Source organism: Magnolia sinica, chromosome 14, assembly GCF_029962835.1.
Source record: "Magnolia sinica isolate HGM2019 chromosome 14, MsV1, whole genome shotgun sequence".
NCBI lineage: Eukaryota > Viridiplantae > Streptophyta > Magnoliopsida > Magnoliales > Magnoliaceae > Magnolia > Magnolia sinica.
In genome coordinates, this window is record NC_080586.1 from 73,080,101 (window position 1) to 73,102,411 (window position 22,311).

A 22,311-nucleotide genomic window follows, 5' to 3' on the forward strand; every position below is an offset into this window, starting at 1 on the left:
AACGATCCAAAATCAGGGTCCAACTTCATCTGATGAGTGGATTGAGCTGATGTTATCCACACCGTAGAGTCCATTTATTCACAATCAGATGCATCATCTGAATATTTGGAGGGTGCTAGTGCTGCGTGTAAAGTTGCGCGTGTAGACAAAAGAACAGATGCGCGAGAGGGATTCGCGTCGATCTTTCAGGATCCGGCCCTTCATTAGGTAGGATCCATCCGGATGGTTCGTTGACAAAGAAATCAAGCAGGTAAAATCACCAAGTGGGCCACACGTTACGAGAAAAAGAACCGTTAGATGAAGGAACCGAAATTTGATATAGTCGTCTCTCGACAACAGCGAGTGTAGCAGGGTGGTTTTGATTTGGGACCGTCCATCTTGTTGCTTGTACCATGGATGGTAAAAGGTTCAAAATAAACATAGACAAGATCATCCTGCTTATTTGATCAGTGGTCTTCAAATCAACGGTGGAAAATGAATGTGGTTAACAGTCAAAGTAGCAACAAATGCATTGTGTTAAATGAGCTTGCCTGATCCCTTGAAGGCCGCACCGTTTCTGGCATGGGAATTCAATTCCCTTTACCAACTAGCCCAAAAAGCTCTGCGGGATCCACCTTTGTGTGTGTGACAAATCCACTCCTTCCATCGTTTTCACCACCTCATGTTAGTACATGATCTCAAAAATCAGGCCAGTACAAAATACAAGTGGGACACACCACAGGAGAAAATGAGGTCGGGACTCTCACCATTGAAATCTTCCTGAGGACCATTGTGATTTTTATATGCCATAAAATCCCTTAACAACGTGAGTCCCACTGGGATGAAGGAAAAACCAAGTATTGGCCTAACCCAAAACTTTGGTGGGCTCAAGAAGGTTTCAACGGTGGGCATCCTATCTCCAATTTTCCCGGTAGTGTGTCCCACTTGAGTTTTGGATCCATCTGATTTTTGGGTTCATGTCCTAACATGAATAGTTGCAAAAATGACCACGGAATTGATGCCCCACATGGCCACACATGACAGTGGGCCCAGGAAAGTTTCAATGGTAGGCGTACTCTCTTCAATTTTCCTGGTGGTGTGCCCCACTTAGCCTGGACCCATCTGATTTTTGGGCCAATGAACTGGCTCAAATGGTGTACGGAGGTATGCCCCACACATGACTTTACTGGGGAAATTGGATTGCATAGTACACTTTTATCTACTGAGTAAACTGTGTTTGGCCCACTGTGACTGTATGTGGTTTATCCACACCGTCCATCTGTTTTTCCAGTTCATTTTAGGGGTTGAGCCCATAATTGAAGCATATCTAAAGCTTAAGTGAACTACACCACATGGAACAGTGAAAATAAACATTTCCACTGTTGAAACCGTCCTGGGGCCAGTGATGTGTATTTGTCATCCAACCTGTTTATAAGATCATGCGGATAAGGCCGAAGGGAAAATACAAATATCTTGACCCAAAACTTCTATGGCCTTCAAAAAAATTTCTACTTCAATGCACTCTTTCCCATGGTGTGATCCACTTGAACTTATATGGTAAAATGACCATAGTTTAGGAAATAGTGGTAATTGACAATTAAAAACTTTTTGTGGGCCACAAAAGCTGTTGATCATAATGATCTTTTTGTGATCTCTTCGTGGTCAGGTTGGATGGCAAATGAACATTACGGTGGAATCCATGAAGTTTTTAATGGTGGAGATTCAATTACAATTGTGTTCTTTTGATGTGGTCCCCGTAAGATTTGGGTGAGATTAAAATTTTGGATCATGCCCTAAAATGAGTTGTAAGCATAGTTGGACGGTGTGAATTTAAGGCACATACATTACTATCAGCCACCGAAGCCGCACCAGTAGGAGTCCCCTTCCCAAGTTTCCCCATCATGTGCCTCGCTTTAGCTTTGGATCAGTTCAATGTTTAGGCTCATGCCCTAACATGTGCAGTCTCAAATGATAAATTGGACAAGCCACACACATAAGCCAGATTAGGTGTGGCCTTGCCGTGGGGCCCACTTTGAGGTATGTATTCTATAAATGTATGTATTCTATATCTATATCATCCATTTGTTATACTAAATCGTTTTTTAGTTTTGCTAGATTGTTTTAAGGCATGAGCCCAAAGTGAAGAAAATCAAAATGCCAGTTGGACCATATTATAGGAAACTTTGGTGATTGAATACTCCACTGATAAAAACTTTGTAAGGCTCACCATAATATTTTATTCATGTTTATTTGCCACCCAACCAGTTGATAAGGTTACATGAGCTTGAGGGCCTGTTTGGATTCGCGTTTAGGGTGTATTATATTGTATTCGGGTACTGTTCATGTATACGTTGGATGATTTTCAGAATATATCCATCAGAAACATGCCACTAATTAACCAATGTTTGGATAGGAGATATTGTCCCAGCATGTATGTAGGTTCTTTTACAGATCAATGTTTGGAAACGACATATAAGAGCCACACATTGTATATACATATAAATATTGGTAGTGTATGTAGTAGTGTAGCAGTTTATAAACTCTCATACATTCTATCCCAGGTGGGGCCCAGTGTTGTTGTTGTGATTAATCCTAGTCGTCCATCACATTCTAATTGAATAATGATGACCGTTCATCCATTGTCCCCAACTTGGATTGACGTGTTTAATAATATGGATGTCATCAAAAATGGCACAACGTCCTTAAATCTTCCGCACGACATAGATGGACAAAATCGCAACTCAAAACACAGATGGACCAGGAGAAACATTCACAAAAACATGACCGTGGGCCCCACCTGGGTTACCAGCCGTTTAAAATTCCTATGAAATTCTCTGCAGATGTGAGTCCACAAAGGGCATCGGCGCTCATCCACGCCGACCATCGAATAAGAATATAGGGTTGGAAAACTAGCGCGCGCGCACGCGCGTGCACACACACACACACACACACACACACACACACACACACACATCATCATCATCATCAAAGCATATGTGACCGGATTATCCACCTAATCTGAAAGTCTCACAAAAAAAAATTTCCAAAAATTTCCAAACTACATCGCTCTAGACCAAGAAAATATATATATATATATATATATATATATATATATATATATATATAAAAAAAAAAAGTTCATTCTCCTGACTCTCACATAAAACTACAACCAAACGATCAGCCTCATAGCTGCATAAAAAATCAACATTCCAAGCAGCAAACGAAGCATCGGACGGATGCATTGTTTGTCTCTATCCCCAGCAACTGCCAGCCTCTCAGGGCTGCCATCTTCCTCGCCGAACATCGTGTTGATTACGGTTTGATCTGCGATAGCAGCTACACAAGTCCCACTATCCATCGGCACTGACCAATGTCTATTCTAATTCTGGAAGGCATGAAGATGGCACTGAATCTCTCAAATAAGGCCACATATAACCTTGCAGCCTTACTTTAACAAATGCATTTTTAAATGTAATCAGGGAACATCATACATTGACCAACCCATTTAAATAACAGGGAATATGTATATCAATAGAGAAAACACTTTAAAGCGCCCTTGCAAATCGATTTGGCAAAAAAAAAAACTAGTGCATTTTGCATATAAAAGGGTTTTGAAAGAGTAATACCTCTATTACAGATCAACCCGGATGATGCAGTGCCTACTGAGGACAGAAAACTTTCCAAAAACAGATAGGTTTGAAGAGATTATACGAAGGAAGGGTTTAATATACAAAGAAGGGTTTTATATAAAGTATTGCATTCCAAATTTCGAAATCTTCCACCGGATAGACACCTCATGTACCTGGCCTTCCAAAAACAGATGGGTGTCATGCAAATATCCTTTCCAGTCTTCCACACTTACTAGCGATATATTGCGAAATCCAAAGTTGGATTCGACCATAGAAGATTTCCCTCCCATTGGTAGTGTAGGCATAGAAGGATAGGGAATAAGGTGTAACCAGACAGGGGTGTATGCGTCAAACCGTATACACGCCGATAAGGAGGAGACTCTTGCATCCAAGAGGGCCATGGAAGATAAAGCTCGAATCCGCTCATGGTTACAGGTTGTTAGATATACCCAAACATTTTTCCAGATGGGAGATGATCATACCTGAAGGAAAGGCTTTTCGCAACATGAATGAGAAGCATGAATGCCCGATTTGCAACGAGGAACGTCGTAGGAAGGTTATCCTGACCACTATATCTTGAAATCAGTCTTCGGAAGGGCCCCTTCTCAGTTGGATGGCGACATGCAGACTCTCGGAGATGAACTGCAGAGGAGATGGTGTAGAAAATTACCCGTTCTCCTCATAGAGATAACCATCTGAACCGTTTTGAAAGTCCCTCCCACGCGCATACAAGACATTGAAGAGATTGTACAGATGGCAGTGCATCCATCCGACAGTACATTACAATCGATTGAATTTTTTGGCTACATGTTGTATTCGCGCGCATGGAATTCTTCGGTTGCCTACTCTGAACCAAACACCATACATGTCACATCACAAACTTTAATACTATACAATACACTCGCAAATGCGAATCCAAACAGGCCCTGAATGAAGGTAAAAACTTTTGTAGCCCATTAATGGTCAATCACCGCTATCTCTCATGTTATGGTCCACATGAGAATTTAAATTTCATTATTGAGTTCATGCCCTAAAATGATCCTAGAAAACAAAAGGACAACATGAATATAGAATACATACATCAAGGTAGACCCTACGGCAAGGGTAGTGATGTCTTAGGTGAGGCTAGGCTACACCTAATCCGATCCACACACATGATAGTTGATGTAAAGCGGGTCGCAGACACTTTCATGGCAAAGATGGACCAGAGAAGGCCTGATAGGAGGCAAATTGACCTAGATGGTCGGGACCTTAAATCAATCATATCTCACAAACCGGCATGAGTTATTCGATATATTATATATGATTTTGGGGTAGGATAAGCTACTTAAGCCAACCAACCCTACCATGTCGATTGGGTTGCCCACGCCGGATTTGCAAGATTCCATTAGATCGACGGTCTAAAGTCCCATTTAATTTTATTTTTACTATAAATAGTAAGTTTTAGTTTGAGCATAACTTTTGATCATTTGAGTTGTAGAAATCTTGCCCAACATGCAAAGGGCTTAAAAGTTTGGAGAATAACATAATTGGGCCAAATTGGCCTCTTGCTATATTTGGCCGTAAACCATGAAGTCTAGTAAGAATGGAGGCCATCTATAAGCTATAAATTTACTATTTTTAAGGTGTTTGAGTTGGAGTTTGAGTCTAAAATTCAGTTCTAAGTTTGAGCTTATTATTTAAAGGTTTATAATTTCGTTTTTTATCATCAATTAATATATTTCGAATTTATAAGGAATTATTCCTGTTTTTATCTCTTGTGGATTCGAGGAAGCTCTATGAGGAGTCCAGAGAGCTCCATAGATTCAAAGTAATTATTCCCTAAATAAGACGGTGATCGACCTCATCTTGTCCCTCCCTGCACTAATAGTGGGCTAGTTCTTTTGGTTGCCCTAGCCTCGGTTGGCATAGCTTTAAAAAAAAACTTTTGACATTATGCCTTTTTCCTTTTGATATGCACTAAGTAACCCCATCTTTTTCTAAATTTTGCCAAATAACTCCTCACCTTATATATATATATATATATATATATATATATATATATATATATATATATATATATATATATATATATATAATAATAAAATTATTTTCATCAAAATTAGCAATTAAAGGAGACCGTTGACCATTGACAATTAAATTTAACTACTAACCATATAAAAATGATGCTTTGCTCTTAACTTTAGGGAGAAAAAAATATTCATTTTAGCCCATACAAAAGTTAAAAAGGGTTATCCATGATATTTGGATGATTTTGATCCACAATTTAAACAATCTAGATCAAATTCCATTCTGGTCCACAGGTTGTCAATTTAGATCATGTGTTCATATGTTTGGGCCCACATAACCAAGTGATTTGGGTCTCGCGTAGAATGAATGTCTCACTTACCTTTACTAAGTCATGGATCAAAATCATCATTTTATGTAGTCAATAATCAAATTTAATAATTAAATGTCATTTTTAATAGATGTGGATTACATCCTACTCCCTCCCAAACACGCCCGGGGCATGTTCAAACTATATTAGCGGAGAGTGTAGGGTTCACAACAACAATTAATTTCAGACTTTCACCACACTTTCGGATGTCGTTATAAGTTTTTTTTTTTTAAAAAAAACCATTTATTTGACCTTTCTCTCGATATGGCATAAAGAAAGCACCACCATTTTGATGGTGCTCGATCTCTCTCCCTCCCTCTCAGATCTCTCTCTCTCTCTCTGAGAGAATTATCACTTGGAGAAACATTGCACTGAATCACCTCTCTCTCTCTCTCTCTCTCTGTAGCAAATCTCAAGAGGTATTATATGAGGTTTGTGAAATTTAGGAGTTCAGAACTTTTAAAATTTAAAAGTTTTAGGAATAGCAATCCTATAATTGCTAACTGATTTGAATTACAATTGTCTTTTTAAAAAAAAAAAATTTATTATTTTTTTTAAAAATTCAATCTCTTTAGGTTGGGTTTGGATGATCTCTGCGGTTGGGTTTTTATGATTTGAATTTGGTTTATTGGATTTGAAACTCCAAGGAGCACCACAACCGTTTTCAGAAGGCCGGTTTAAAGGTCAATCCAAGGTGGGTTTGAAGTTCTATTTCTCCTTTCTTTAATTTGCATTGTTTAACCGAATATGGATGGTTGAAAAACCTTGCATTGTGAATCTTCTTCTTTAATGCTCCTCTCTTTACCTTGTTTTTTCGTTTTTTTCATTTCAGTATTCTCTCTAAAAAATGATTTTGTAATGGTCGCATTAAAATTTTAATTTCATATCTAGCATGATAGTCATGGACATCATGCTGCAGAAGTTTTGAATGAGATAGATCCAATGCTCAGGTAAATCACACGGTGGGGATTGAACTACCACCATTAAAAACTTCTCGTGAGCAGCAGAAGTTTTGAATCAAATTTGATATTTGTGTTTTCAATCCCTTCATCCAGACCTATATCACCTAATTAACAGGTAGGATGGTAAATAAACATCATAGTGGCCATTTGAATCAATTTGATATTTGATATTTGTGTTTTAAACAGTGAGTTTCATTATCACCGCTGGATCCTGTGATACAATCCATTATTTTAGCATTGGACTTGCCTAATTTTTAGACTCATGTCTTAAAATGATTCCAAAAGAAAAAAACAAAAAAGAAAAAAGATGAACAGTTGCCAATAAGACCCATACATTACAGTGGGCCACAAGGAGCCCCTGCCTCAATCTGCTTCCGTTCAAGGGATCGTTTGGCGCAGGGCATTAGATAGGATCAGGTGGGATAGAATTACATTTGGTCCGTGCAATTCTATCCACCATTCGGAGATTGGATTAGGTGGACCCCACAGGCAGGGTGCATTAAGACTTTTAATGCGTCCAGGCGGTGTAGGGCGTAATCAGCTTTCGTACGTCTTGGGTCAGGTTCTACAGAGGTTCCAGAGTACGTTTAATTGGGTTAACGGATGACACGTGTATGATATCAGAGTGCATGGACAATCAACATCAGGCTCTGCCATGGTATTAAAAAACTGCAAAGTAGGGCTGAAGGTTGGGCGGGTCCACCCCCAACTGACTTGTGATCGACCCGACAATATCGGGATGGGCTCTGGAAGGATGCATGAGTCCGATCTCTGGCTGAGGCTATATAAACACTAACTCAATAAAATTTGGGTTGGACTCAGGTTGCCTGAGGTAACTTGAATCCAATTAATAAATAAGTTACTTATATATCATAGTTGAGTGTGAATGGTTTGTGTCAAAGGCATATGAAATTCCAATGTGGTCAGTCTCATCGGTCCACATCAATTCCGATGACTCAAGCTAGCAAGATATAGCCAGATTTCTGGCTCTCAAATAAATTGTGTGCTATACATCATAACTTTCAAGGAGTAGTTCTCTTATATTTTAGTTTATTTGTTTAAAAGTAAAAATAAAATTTCTTATGATAAATAATTATGATATAAGTAATAAAATCATAGATACGAGAAATAAGATGTGTTGAAATATAACAAAATAGGATATGTATTGAAATATAATAAACTAATATAATAAGAAAAATATAAATATTGAAATATAATAAACTAATATAATAAGAAAAATATAAATATCGAAATATAATAAGCTCAAAATTGACGCGGTGGCAACAACACCACCGTTGTGTCACTGGTGATGTTTATTTGACATCCAACCTGTTCATAATGTTTTTAACATGTCCCCCAGAAATTTCCAACTGTTGGTTTTTTAATCCCCATTGTGTGGTGCACTTGAGCCTTGGAACTGCCTCATTTTTGGGCTTGTACCCATAAAATGATATGATAAAATGTATGGACGGCGTGGATAAGATCAAGGTGTGCCCCACAGAGCCCTGCCTGGACGCAATCGCCTTCCAAATAACTCCACCTTCTCGAAGCCTTTGAAAGTCAAAAGAAGACACGACTAACGCTGGAGCATTGACAACTGTACCTCGTGACTGACTAAGAAATCTCCTCCTTCTGGAGTACGACTTCTAAGGCTTCTATCAAACGCAGTAAGCGCACCGTCATATCCTGCGCCCTCCTTCTCTCTCTTCGGCCCGAGCAAATCTGACATGTCGGAAGAAGCGATCCTAAAAAGGCTCGAGGACTCCACACGGTACGCGGTCGAGGAGCAGATCCGCACCCTCCAAACCATCCTCGACCACAACGGCGGCGCACGTTATCTCGCATCCCATTTTCAGGGCTACAACGGCCCCCTCAACGCCGACTCCTTCCGGCGTTTCGTCCCCATCTCTTCCTACGACGATTATGTGGGCCCCATCCAAGCTCTGGCCGACGGTGACGATCGGCCCATCCTGTCCGTCGATCCCCTCATCTGCTTCTTCTACAGGTAACCGCAATAGCGACAATAACGTCTCCTTCGATCATTTCTTCTTTATAATACCATCTCGACCGTACACGTAATCTAGTGGGGCCCACGGTTCGAAATATCCACAACAATTGGATGATCCTAGCTCTCGCTTTTGTGTGTGTGTGTGTGCGCACTTGATGTTGTCGACAGTTGACATTTTCTGTTCTCCATCGTTGATTTAAGGTTGCTGATTCGATTTCTATGATAGTCCGATTCGTGTCGAATTTGAACCATAGGCTTCTCGGATTGGGCTCTATTAGATGGACGGTTCGGATTGATACATGCCCCTGCAAAATCATGGCAACTGGAGAGTCATGATTTTCAAATGTTTATAGTCCAATTGCAATCTTGGACCCTGTTTGGTTGTCCCGTAAAAACGATTTCATCTCATTACAGTTAACCGTAAATTACGATTTATAGATAATATTTTAGGGTGCGTTTGGATGAACACAATATCATGAAATTTCATGATATTCAATCTGATTTGGTGTAAAATGTACAAAATATCGTGATATATTGTACAGCCAAACACACCCATATATCAACTATTGGTTATCCAGAGTAATGGAAATACGTCGTTTACGGAAGCGGATTGGACGGTGTATCACACAATCGGTGGTGTATGTACGTGGCGGGCGAAGAGGAGCCCGTCAGATGGACGCGGGTCGCGGATCGGCTACTCCCCCTGCCACCAGCAAATGGCTGGTGGTTGGTGCTCTGTGGGCCCCAACATGATTTATGTGTTTCATCCATGCCGTCCATCTATTTTTACATATCATTTTATGATATGAGACCAAAACTGAGGTATATATCAATCTCATTTGGACCACATTATAGGAAACAGTGTCGAATGAGCGTCGGCCATTAAAAACCTTTTGGCGGCCATAAAAGTTTTGGATGAAGAAGATATTTGTTTTTTCCCTTCATCTGTGCCTGTATGACCTAATTAACAGATTGGATGTCAAATAAACAGTACAGTGGGCCTTAGGAGGATTTTAATGGTGGATATCCAATCACTATTGTTTTTCAGTAGTGTGGTCCACCTTAGATTTTATCCTTTTTAAATTTTGTATCAGGCCCTAAAATGATATTTAAAAATGGATGAATGGAATGGATGAAACACATACATCATGGTGGGGCCCACAGAGCAACGACCATCAGCCACGGGGACGGTGGGAAGGGGAGTAGCCAATCCTTTCCCGCCCGTCCCTAGCTCCGAACGGGCAGTTCTGTGGGCGGGCCCACCGTGATGTATATGTACATCCAAGCCGTCTATCCCTTTTCTCATATTATTTTAAGGCATCAAAATACAAATGAAGCAGATCCGACAGCCAAATGGTTCACACCACAGATGACTCTTGCATTTAATGCAACTGGCATTTAATGCTTCGTGCATTTTAACGTAACCAAACTTATCATTTGGTGTGGTCCATTTGATCGTTGGATCTACCTCATTTTTGTTTTCATGCTTTAAATTATACTGAGAAAAGGGACTGACGGTTTGGATGTACAGATACATCACGGTGGGCCGGCCCACAGAACTGCCAGTTCGGAGGGAGGGCGGGGGTAGTACGCAATACGCGTCCTACATCCACACCGTCCATCCATTTGGTCAGATCATTTTAGTGCATGATACGAAAAATGAGTCCAACGCTCAAGTGGACCACACTACAAAGAGCAGTGGGGTCAATGATTCCCACCGTTAAAACATTCGCAGGGCCTACAATAATGTTTATTTTCCATCCAACAATCTCATAAGGTCAAGAAGAGACCTGGATGAAGGGAAAGATCAGATATCAGATTGATCCAAAACTCCTGTGACCCAAGAAGGTTTCAATGGTGGACGCTCAATCCCCCACTGCTTTCTGCAGTGTGGTCCACTTGAGATTTGGATCTGTCTTATTTTGGGCTAAATCGTTGAAATGATCTCTCCAAATAGAAGGACGGTTTGGATATAACACATACCTCATAGTGGGCCCACAGAATTTGGTGACGTCAACGCACCACACCACGCAATCCGCTTCCCTCGTTTACGCCTAAAATGTCGGAGGACGCGGATTGCTTCTTACCCCCACCCGGACAGTAATCCGTCCGGGCAGGGCTCTGTGGAGCCCACCGCGATGTAAGTGTTTTTATCCACGCCGTTCATCTCTTTTATCAGATCATTTTAAGTTATCATGGTAAAAATGAGGCAGGTACACATCTTTAGTGGACCACACCAAAGGAAGCTGCAGTGATAATGACACCCACCGTTGAAACCTTTCTAAGGGCGACTTTGATGTTTTTTGACCATCCTCCAACCTATTAATAAGCTCATGTAGGACTCAGTCACGGTGGGCCCCACATATCCATGGGGTAGGACGCAGTCCGCGTCCAAAGTCGGAATGCCCTCGGGCGTCCTGTGGGCGTGCGTAAGATTCGATGGGCCCACCGTGATCAACTCCGTACATCACTTGTATCGCATTATTTCAGGCCATGATCTCAAATTTGAAGAGGATCTGAAACGTAGGTGGACCACACAACAGGAAACAGTGGTGATTGAACGTCTGTCGTTGAAAACTTCTCGGGGGTCACTGAAGTCTCGGATCAAGCTGATATTTGTACTTTACCTTCATCCCAGCCTCTGTGACCTCAAGAACAGGTTGGATGACAGATAAAAATCACCGTGGGCCTCAGGAGGGTTTCAACAGTGGATGTCATTATCTCGTGTTTTCTATGGTGGGGTCCACTTACGCACCGGATCTTCTTTATTTTTGGCCTAAAATGAGCATGTAAAATGGTTTGGCAGTAAGAGGCATTAATCACGGTGGGCCCCAGAAATGTTTTGAAGGTCACCGTCAGGCGCGGTTTGGATACTGACAAGGTCAGTAGCCAAATGGCTACCGAAGTGGCGTCACCAAGCTCTGTGGACTCCACCATGATGCATGTGTTGAATCCATACCGTCTAACCATTTGTAGAGATCGTTTTATGGCATCACAAAGAGAATGAAAGTGGTCTAAATTTCAAGTGGATCCACCACAGAAAACCATGGTAGCCGTCACACCCACTGTTGAAACATTTATAGGGGCTACAGTGATGTATTTTTGAGATACATCCTATTCATAAGTTACCATGGAGATAGATGAAGTGAAAACAAAAATATCAGCTTCATCGGAAACTACTGTGGCCCCTATGGAGTTTTGAATGGTGGATGTCACTATCCCCACTATTTTCTATGGTGGGTCCACTTGAACTTTAGATCTATCTTATTCTCTTTGTAATACCATAAAACGATCTCTAAAAATGGTTAGACCGTATGGATACAACACATGAATCATGATGGGTCCACATAGCTTGGTGACGTCACTTCAGGAGCCATTTGGCTACTGACCTTGTCAGTATCCAATCCTGCTTAGTCACGGTGAAAAAAAAAAAAAGGGTCCGGGCCCACTTACAGGCATTTGCACAGGGGGCACGAGGACACCAAACGTGGGATGCATGATCCTAGCGAGGAGACAACGTGTGCATGGATCCTTACTCTTACCCGGGCACAGACTCACAAGAGTTTCAACGCCGTCAAGGGTTTAAGTACCCACAGGGAGTGAAATCCCCAAGTATTAATCATATCCAAATTCTCACGACCACAGCACAAGAAAAGATGATGAATGAATGCTCACCATTTAAAACTTCCCAAGGCCCACTGTAAGTAGATCGGTCATCCGTAATGTTTATTTTCCATCCAACCCCTTGATAAGGTCAAACAACAAAACTGGATGAAGGGAAAATAGAAATATTAGATTTATCCAAAACTTTTGTGGCTTACAAAAAGCTTTTAATAATCATTCACCACTTTTTCTAGTTGTGTGGTCCACTAGAGATTTGAATCAGCTTAATTTTGTTAAAAATTGGATGCCTCAAATCTATACTAAAATAGGGGTCATCGATTGGTCAATAGTCTGGTCGATAGGTCGAAGGATATCAAAAATATTTGGTTGTTTGCAAAACTCTCTGAACTATTTTTTAGAATCTTCGACAAGTCGAAAACTCTTATTGACAGGTAGAAAACTCTGGTCTATAGGTCGACCCGACTGATTGACGCGTTTTAACTGGTTGAATCGACAAGTAGACAGATTGCACAATTTACACAGTTTTACGCAATTTGCTTATATATATATATATATATATATATATATATATATATATATATATATATATATATATATGGGTGTAATCGGGATTAGGACAAAAGGCTAGGTGTACTTAAGGGTTTGAGAGGGTTTTGGAGAGAGAAAATGCTATGTTTATTATTATTATTTTTTTTCTTGGGGCTTTGATTTGGTAAAGTTTCATCTCTTGTAACACTGTTATTCATAGTGCATTATTGCTTTGTACCGATTTTATTTTATTTTTTTCCGCAAAGGTTTTTCCAAGTAAATTCGGAGTGTTCTATGTTGGATTTGCTTGTGTGATTGTGATTTTATTTGATTCCTTTGTATGCTTTCGTGAGTAACAAGTGGTATCAAAGCTAATGTTGGGAAGCATAATGAATATGAAGGCAAGTTATCTATGACATCTAGCATGAAGTTCAATATAGAGAAGTCTTTCGAGAAAAAAACAATTTTGAACTATGGAAGGTGAAGATAAAGAGCCTTCTAGTTCAGCGAGGATTGGAAGACATTCCTTGGAAAGCGACCAGAAACTATGAAAGAAGAAAAGTGGAACAAGTTAGATTAAAAGGCCAATATCTCAATCCAATTGTGTCTAACGAATGAGGTAATCTATAATGTTATGAGAGAGAAGACTGTGGCTATTACATGAGCGAAGTTAGAGAACATGTATGCGAATAAGTCTCTTGAGAATCGCTTGTATTTGAAGCTACAACTGTTCAATCTAAAGATGGTTGAGGGGGATGATGTTGAGACCCACATTAGTAACTTCAATAGGTTTGTTTGCAAATTGTTGGATATAGATGAAGCGATGAAGGATGAAGATCAAACATATATTCTGTTGAATTATCTTTTAGAATCGTATAAGTCATTTAAAGACTCTGTGTACCAGTAAGATGACCATTAGCGTTGAGACCGTTATCTTAACTCTTCAGTCGACGATGATGAGAAAGAAAAGTAGCGACGTGGGTGCTTTTATAGATGCGCTAGTTACGAGGGGGATAAATTCTGAGCGGGATAAATGATCTTGGCAATCGAGATCCAAATCCAAGGTCAAGGGCAAAGGAAAGCTGAAGTGCTCGAGTTGTGGCATGATAGGGCACATGAAGAAGGATTGTTCGAATCCTAAGTCTACGAAGGAGAAATCAGAGGGTTATTCCAAAGATGCCAACACTGCAGAATTCAATGAGGAGGCGAGTAGTAGTGATGTGCTGACCGTATTAAAATTCAGGTATTTCGACGATGAATAGATTTTGGATATGGGGGTTTCGTATCACATGACCCCTCATAGTAGTTGTTTCACTAGTTACAATGAGTGCGATAGTGGCCAGGTGTTTATGGACAATGACAATGCCTTTAACATGGTTGGTTTTGGATCGGTGCGCATCAAGATATTTGATGACATGGAGCGTATCTTGACTAATGTGAGACACATTCCTAAGTTGAGGAAAAGTTTGATATCTCTAAGTCCACTCGAGGCACTTGGGTGCAAATTTACCAGGTTCAATCGTGTCCTTAAAGTTTCAAAGGGGATACTCATAGTCATGAAAATATAAAGGAATGGTAACTTTTACAGGTTGATCGGGAGCACTTCATCAGGTGGAGATGCAACATATGTTACGGATTCCACGTCTACACATATGTAGCATGCGCGCCTAGGCCACATGAGTGAGTGAGAAGGTAGTTTTTTTATCGTTGTTTAATTCCAATTTTTAAAAGCATTGATTTTAGTATATGCGACCATTGTATATATGGTAAATAGTAAAGGTTATCTTTTAAGTCTGTGAAATATGTTTGTAAAAGGGTTCTTGATGATGTGCATTTTGATGTATGGGGGTCATTGCTTGTAGTTTTCAGTGTTTTAAATAGCGGTAGTGTGATGCGTAGTGCTCAGCCCTCTATAGTGTGTAGCGTAAAATTTCCTTTATGCTTGATTTGTTTCTCTTCCGCTAAAATGATAACTCTAAAAAAGATATATATATATATATATATATATATATATATATATATATATATATATATATATATATATATAAATGCCTAAAAGATGATTCATTTTATCAATTATAAGCATGTTCGAAAAAGTTATTAGTTATCATTTATTAAAAGTCAATTCACATATATAAGCCAAATCAAATAATTATCACATCAACAAATTTCTAAGCAAACCACTTTAATTAATAATGTCTAATTGAAACTACAAGTAATAATTATGAAAAAAATAAAAATCACATAGGTTAAAAGTATCAACTATAATACAAGTGTCACATTCCTTAACATTAGAAACAAAGAAAACGTGAACAAGATAATAAAAAAATAAAATAGTGAAAAAATACATTGTAGCTTACGCTACGGACGTTACGCGCTACGTAGTTGTAGTGTATGCTACGACCCCTGTAGCGTATGCTACAGGAGATTTACGTTATTTGGGACGCTACGTAGTGCTACAGCCATGCTACCCTACGTAGTGTACGCTACGGGCGTTATTTGAAACACTGGTAGTTTCTAATAAAAGGTTGTTATGGCTTGTTACGTTCATTGACGACTATTCTAAAAAAGTGTGGGTTTATTTTTTGAAAATAAATATAAAGTTTTCACTAAGTTCAAATAATGGAAGGTGACGGTGGAAAAATAGTAAAGGCGAAAGGTGAAAGTGTTGATGACAGATAATAGTGAAGAATTCACTTCTGATGAATTTAATCATTTTTTGTAAATATAAAGGGATCGTGAGGCTTAACACAATGTGTCATGCACTAAAACAGAATAATGTGACTGGGCGGATGAATCGGACTCTCTTGGAGAGAGCCTGAAGCATGATAAGTAATGTTGGGTTGGGCAAGGAAATGTGGATTATGGCCATTAACACAGCTTGTAACTTGGTAAAATCGATCCCCTTTTACGGCTACTGATTGTAAAATTCCATAGGAAGTGTAGAGTGGTCAGCAGGTAGACTACTCGGGGCTGAGTATTTGGTTGCGATGCTTACTCTCACGTACCATCAGTTAAGAGAGATAAGCTAGACCAAATGGTTAAAATGTACATCTTTGTCGATTATGGTGATGGAGTGAAAGGGTACAGGCTATATGACTGGGTTACGCAAAAAATCATCATTGGTGTGACGTCAATGATGAGTACAAGGAAGTGAAAAAGTCGGTTTGTGGACGTTCAAATAAACAGATATGAGACACAGGTTAATAATGAGACACAGACAAAGTTACATGAGCAAGTATTGATGAAGTATGGGATGGACAATGCAAAACCGGTTAACATTCCTCATAAGGCTCATTTTCGGCTTCTTCTGAGCAATGTCCTGAAACAGATGAAGAAAAACATGTTATGTCTTGTATGCCTTATTCAAGTGCGGTTGGTAGCTTGATGTATGTCATGGTCTATACAAGACTGGATATTTCACATCCGGTGTATGTTGTTAACAAATTGATGTCTAACCCTAGAAAGAAACACTAGGAGACAGTGAAATGACTACTTTGATATATTCGAGGTACTCGGGACTACGTCTTGACATTTTGACAAAATAGAGTGAAGATGGAGTGTGCACGAAAAACGATAACTATGGAGTTATGATGGAGACTAAGTAGAGATGGAGGATCGACCATGGCGTGTTGAAGCATGAAGATTAGAGTAATGGTGGAGATTGTTGAAAATTAGATGCCTCAAATTTATGATGAAACATGAGTCATTGACCGGTCGACAGTCTGCTCAATGGGTCGAAGGATATCAAAAACTCTGGTTGACAGGTCGACCTGACGGATCAACGCATTTTGACCAGTCGAATCGATAGGTCAATAGATTGCGCTGTTTGCGCAGTTTTACTCGATTTGTTTCTATTTCCGTTTTTACTTATATATATGGGGGTAATCAGGACTAGGGCAAAATGCCACATGTGCTTAAGGGTTTGAGAGGGTTTTGGAGAGAGAAAAAGCTATGGTTATTCTCTTGGGGCTTTGATTCAGTAAGGTTTCATCTCTTGTAACTTTGATATTCATAGTGCATTATCTCTTTATGTTGTGGTTTTTTTTCCCACAAGTGTTTTTCCCCATAAATTCGGAGTGTTCTCTATTGGATTTGCTTGTGTGATTGTGATTACTTTGTTTGATTCCTCTTTGTGTGCTTCCACGAGTCCCAACACGTGGTATTAGAGTGAACGTTGGGAAGTAGATCGAATCTGAAGACAAGGTATCTATGGCATCTAGCATGAAGTTCGATGAAGAGAAGTATTCCGAGAAAAATAATTTTGAACTATGGAAGAAAGCTGGTTGATCAACATGATGTTCTGACTCGGCCGAGATGTGCTAGGCAATTTGGCTCAGGTGTCCTTTGTGGGTGGACGAGCGGTTGACTGGACCACATTGGACTATGGCAGGGAGCGATGTTGAATGCTGGTTGATGGATCTTTTCCTGGAGGACCAGTGGCTGATCGGCCCTGTTTGGCTGGTACTAGAAGATGGGGAGCATGGTGGCTCTTAGGCCTTTCCTTGGAGTATTAGAACTGGAGGGGGTGTCGAGTAGGATGGTACCCCTTGCAAGACAAGCTGTGTGAATTCCAAACGGGAGTCGTTGACATGGATGAATTGGGTTGAATGGGGATGAGACCTTTCTCGAACAGGATTGATGGTAGGGATGCCCAATGTGTTGGGGCTCACTTGGTGTTATGACAAGGGATTCTTGAGTGTGTTGTTAGCAGTTGCGTATAGCGTTGCGATCAAAATTTTTCTTTGGTCAATTAAATTTTGGACCGCATGTTTTAATGTGAAACAGTAGTCCATCGTATGTCCCCTGGATTGATAGAATGTTCAATACTCATTTTTGTTATAATTTGGCGGCAGTGGGTTTGATAGGGGCCTAGGCTGCAACGAGGCAAGGAATTGCTTTTGGACTAGCATAGCTAGTATGCTATTGTAATATTGAGTCAGTTCTTGAACTGTACTCATTCGTTGATTCTGATTGGGGTATTGTAGGTTCCATCTTTATGGTTGTTGTTGCTATTGGAGTTGTCACTATTGAGTGGTGAATGGTGTGCCTTGGGCAAAGGTGATGAGATTGTATTCTTTTGTTGGACAGAGGATAGGGATATCGTCGTCATTTCTCTCGTATTCAATAGGCTCGTATTTGGTAGGCTCGTATTCAGTGGACTCTTCATCCACCTGATCCCACTTTTTCGGGGTGGCCTAATGTGTCCAGGTGGAGATTGTCCCATGCCTTATTTCAGTTTCGACTTGTTCCCCAACGCAGATTAGTTAAATGAAGTTGGTATACGGATATAAGACTAGGTATCCAAAGATAACCAGGTTTGTCGAGTGAACAATCATGGAGATATGCTCTTCCTCATTAATGGGTGTTTTCATTTCGACAACCTTGGCCCACACAACTCGACCACATGGAAAGTTCCCATGAGGTTGACCTTACAGTACCATTTCCCATATATATATATATAAAACCATTTTTTAATCAAATATTTTTCACAAAACCACCATGATGTGAGCTACTTATGCATGCCATCAATCTGTTTTACCATCGCATTTCAGGGTAATGTGGCAAATCCAAAGCTCAAGTGAACCACACGACAGGAAACAATGGTCCACGCAGATGAAAGTTGTTTCATTTCTAGGGCCTACAATGATGTTTATTCTGCATCTAACCTGTTTTTATGGTCACACAAACATGAATAAAGGGCAAACACAGATATCATTCAAACGTAAGCATTCAATTTCCACTGTTTCTTGTGGTGTGGTCCACTTAAGCTTTCGATCTGCCTCATTTTTTGGCTCTAGTTCAAAATGAGCTGGCAGAAGGGATGGATGGGGTGGATAAGTCACATGCATCACAGTGGGCCCCACAGTTTTTTTAAAATTTTTAATTATTATTATTATTATTATAGCATTTTTACCTTGGGTTCAGAGGGAAAAATCTGCCTGTCAACCAGTAAATACAAATGAAAATAATTAATACTCATTTACAGCGAATTACAATTGAATTAAAAAATTAAACAGGCCCTTGTGGAATAACTCCAAAAATGGGGCAGAACCAAGATTTAAGTGCGCCTCGCCAGGTGAAGCAGTGGGGATTCAATCCTCACCATTGAAACCGTCGCAGGGAAATTGTTTATGCATGTTTACCAAGAGAATTGTTTCTTGAGAAATCAATTCTGCCGAAGCAATAACAAAGAGTCCCTAAAATATGAACACGTTTTCCTGTGGAAGCCAAAACAAGGCCTTATGTAGGAATCAGGAATGGATTCTTGATTTTTGAAGGATTTTCCATCAGCAGTTGTATGAATTATGAAAACTATCGAATCATTGCTGTCTTTATCAGAAACCCAACTCAAATAATCAGCTAATTCTGTTGAATTTTTCAGTTCAGGAACGAATTCTTCAAAGCCGAAGATGATACCGTATTTCGATTCGAAGCCCGGGAAAGAAGCATCCTATCTGGCACACCAGGCCAGTGCTGCACTCGTTAGAAGGTAATCAATCTATTGAAGAAGAGTCACTGTATGATCATCCAGACCATTGAACTGATGGTCCTTACCTTGAATTGACAGTTGTTAACCGTTTGATTGTTGTCCTGCAAATCGATGGCGAAGAAAGGAATGAACAAGGGCCCACATTGGGTTTTTTACATAATTCAGTCCACCCACAGTCGGGCCTAATGAAATTATCTACCTTGATCACCAAACCAAGGGCTAGCTTTTAGAAACTGAAATTCAAAGATCATACAGTCTATCCTTCTGATTGCCCGAGTTAATCTGAGTCATTCATTAGTTCTGTATTTCTTCAGGTTGTTTCCTCCCAGACCATCCAAGAATAAAGTCCTTTGGTTTCTGTATGCTGGGAAAGTCACTGAGACCGAAGGCGGTATCAAAGCAATGGCAGCCTCTGCATTTCCCTTCCACAACAACAGCCAAAGCAAGTCGCAACTGCTTTCGATGTGCATCAGCCCTGTCGAAGTTCTTCTTGGATCGGATACTCATCAACAGACATACTGTCACCTTCTATGCGGCCTGCGCTACTCCAATTCTATAGACTGTATACGGGCCCCATATGCTGCGGGCCTTATACGGGCATTCCACCTTCTAGAATCCAAGTGGAGGCAGCTCTGTGAAGATATTGACACTGGGACAGTTAGTTCAGAGATAACAGATGTTACAATGAGGGATGCCATTGTGGAGTTCCTTGGCGGGCCCCAACCAGATATAGCGGATAGGATTCGATCATTTTGTGAAGGAGGAGAGTGGGGTGGGGTCCTGATCAAGCTGTGGCCGGAACTGCGTTACATTTCATGTGTCACGACCGGAAGCATGGAGCAGTACTATGCCAAGCTCAAATACTATGCTGGCGATAGTGTAATGTTGTTAGGTGGTGACTACTTCACCTCTGAATGTGGCGTCGCTATCAACATGGAACGGTCGAATCTGCCACAGAATACGAAATTCGTCATGCTCCCAACAGCGGCCTACTTCGAATTCCTCCCATTTGATGTGAGTGCCAGTGTTTGTTCTGATGCAGCTGTGGATTTCTCGGGCGTTGAGGTTGGGAAGATGTATGAGGTTGTCACAACTACTTACAGAGGGTTGTATCGATACCGTCTTGGCGACATTGTTAAAGTCATCGGTTTCTATAATTCATCTCCTGAAGTGGAGTATGTGATGCGGGCACCAAAGGCTCCTGGAGAGGTTTTGACTGAGAAGAGCTTAATCTCCGCCATGGAAAGATTGCGATGCATGCTTAGAGAGGAAACTAAGGTGGAGATTGTGGAGTTTGCAAGCTTTGTAGACTTGGAATCGAGCCCAAAACATGTGGTGATTTTCATTGAACCAAGCATTGAGTTCGAGGAATCGATGGTTTTTCTTCAAAGATTCTGCTTGCTCTTGGAAGATTGTTTAGGTAGTATTTATAAGGTGCAGAGGAAGAACAGAGATGTTGGGCCTTTGGAGATATCTGTTGTGAAGCCAGGCAGTTTCTATGAACTGTTCCGGGCGGCAGTGGAGAATGGGGCACCCGCCAATCAATACAAGCCACCGAAGATTCTTAGAAACCGTACGATCATTGATTTATTGAAAAGGTTTGTGATCATGACCGTCTATCAGGATTCTTTGGATATCCTGTAATTCTATGCATATAAGCTCATATTTGGGATTACCATGCTCAAACCAAAAGAAGAAGATGAAAGAATCACGCCTGTTTGATTCTTGTTGCTGACCTGATTGATGAGAGCAGTCTGTTTCTTTCAAATCATCAGACAAGGTAAGGAATAGTACTATGCTGTAATGTTGCCACTGCAATATAGTCTTCCTCCTCTGACCCAAGCACCTCAATGGGATTACTGTTTTGAAGGCTAGTGCTTAGTTGGGGAGCAAGACTCTTTAAATAGAATAGTTTTCAGTATACTCTTTAATACACACACACACACAACCTTACAGTTCTCTCCATAAGAACAGAGAATTGACAACCAAAAGCTATATAAAATGTGTATATCATCACAACTATATTGGGCCTACCGAATGCTCCAGTAATCTAATTAAATAACGGAATCATGAATTGTAACTTGTATAATCCAATCTATTGATATGGGACCATGACAATCATCAGGTGGTGCTTCAAATGGCTATGTATAAAATGTGACGCAGCGATGAATGTGATGAGGTTGATAACCATCTTCCTCAAGGATAACTACTCCAAATTCACGTAGCTTCTCTGGGCTCCTCACAGAGACTTCTCAAATCCACTAGAAGAAAAAAAAAAAAAAAAAAGAAGCAAGGAAAATAGAAAATAAATTCTATAAAATTCGCAATTTAATTGATGAATGAAATAAACGAGTTCACAACCCTTTTAATAGGTATACTAAACAATGAGAGAAATTTTAGAATCAAATTACAACTAAAACTCCCAATTTTCGCAACTTACCATAAATAGTAAACTTACTATTTATAGACGGTCATGATGCCTACTAGTGCGCAAGGTTTTCAGCAAAAAATAGTAAGTGTCCTATTTGGCTTCACCATGCTGTTCTCCTAATTATTTTAAGCACTTTTCAAGTTGGGTGCAACTCCTAAAGCCCAACGGATGAAGACTTATAATCAAACTAAAACTTACAATTTATAGTAAAAACAGAATTAAAATAGGGAAACAACAGTTGATCTGATGGTACTTCGCAAATCCGGCTTGCGCAACCCGG

The 22,311-nt window shown here is 40.1% G+C and overlaps 1 protein-coding gene across 1 annotated transcript; it reads left to right on the forward strand.

The window, feature by feature from the left end:
- The first annotated feature begins 8,630 nt into the window (after positions 1-8,630).
- Positions 8,631-21,618, forward strand: LOC131226169 (probable indole-3-acetic acid-amido synthetase GH3.6). The gene is made up of 3 exons (XM_058221897.1): positions 8,631-8,952; positions 19,493-19,600; positions 19,915-21,618. Exons 1-3 carry the CDS (start codon positions 8,675-8,677, stop codon positions 21,242-21,244), a joined length of 1,716 nt encoding a protein of 571 aa, XP_058077880.1. The 5' UTR covers positions 8,631-8,674; the 3' UTR covers positions 21,245-21,618.
- The last annotated feature ends 693 nt before the right edge of the window (positions 21,619-22,311 follow it).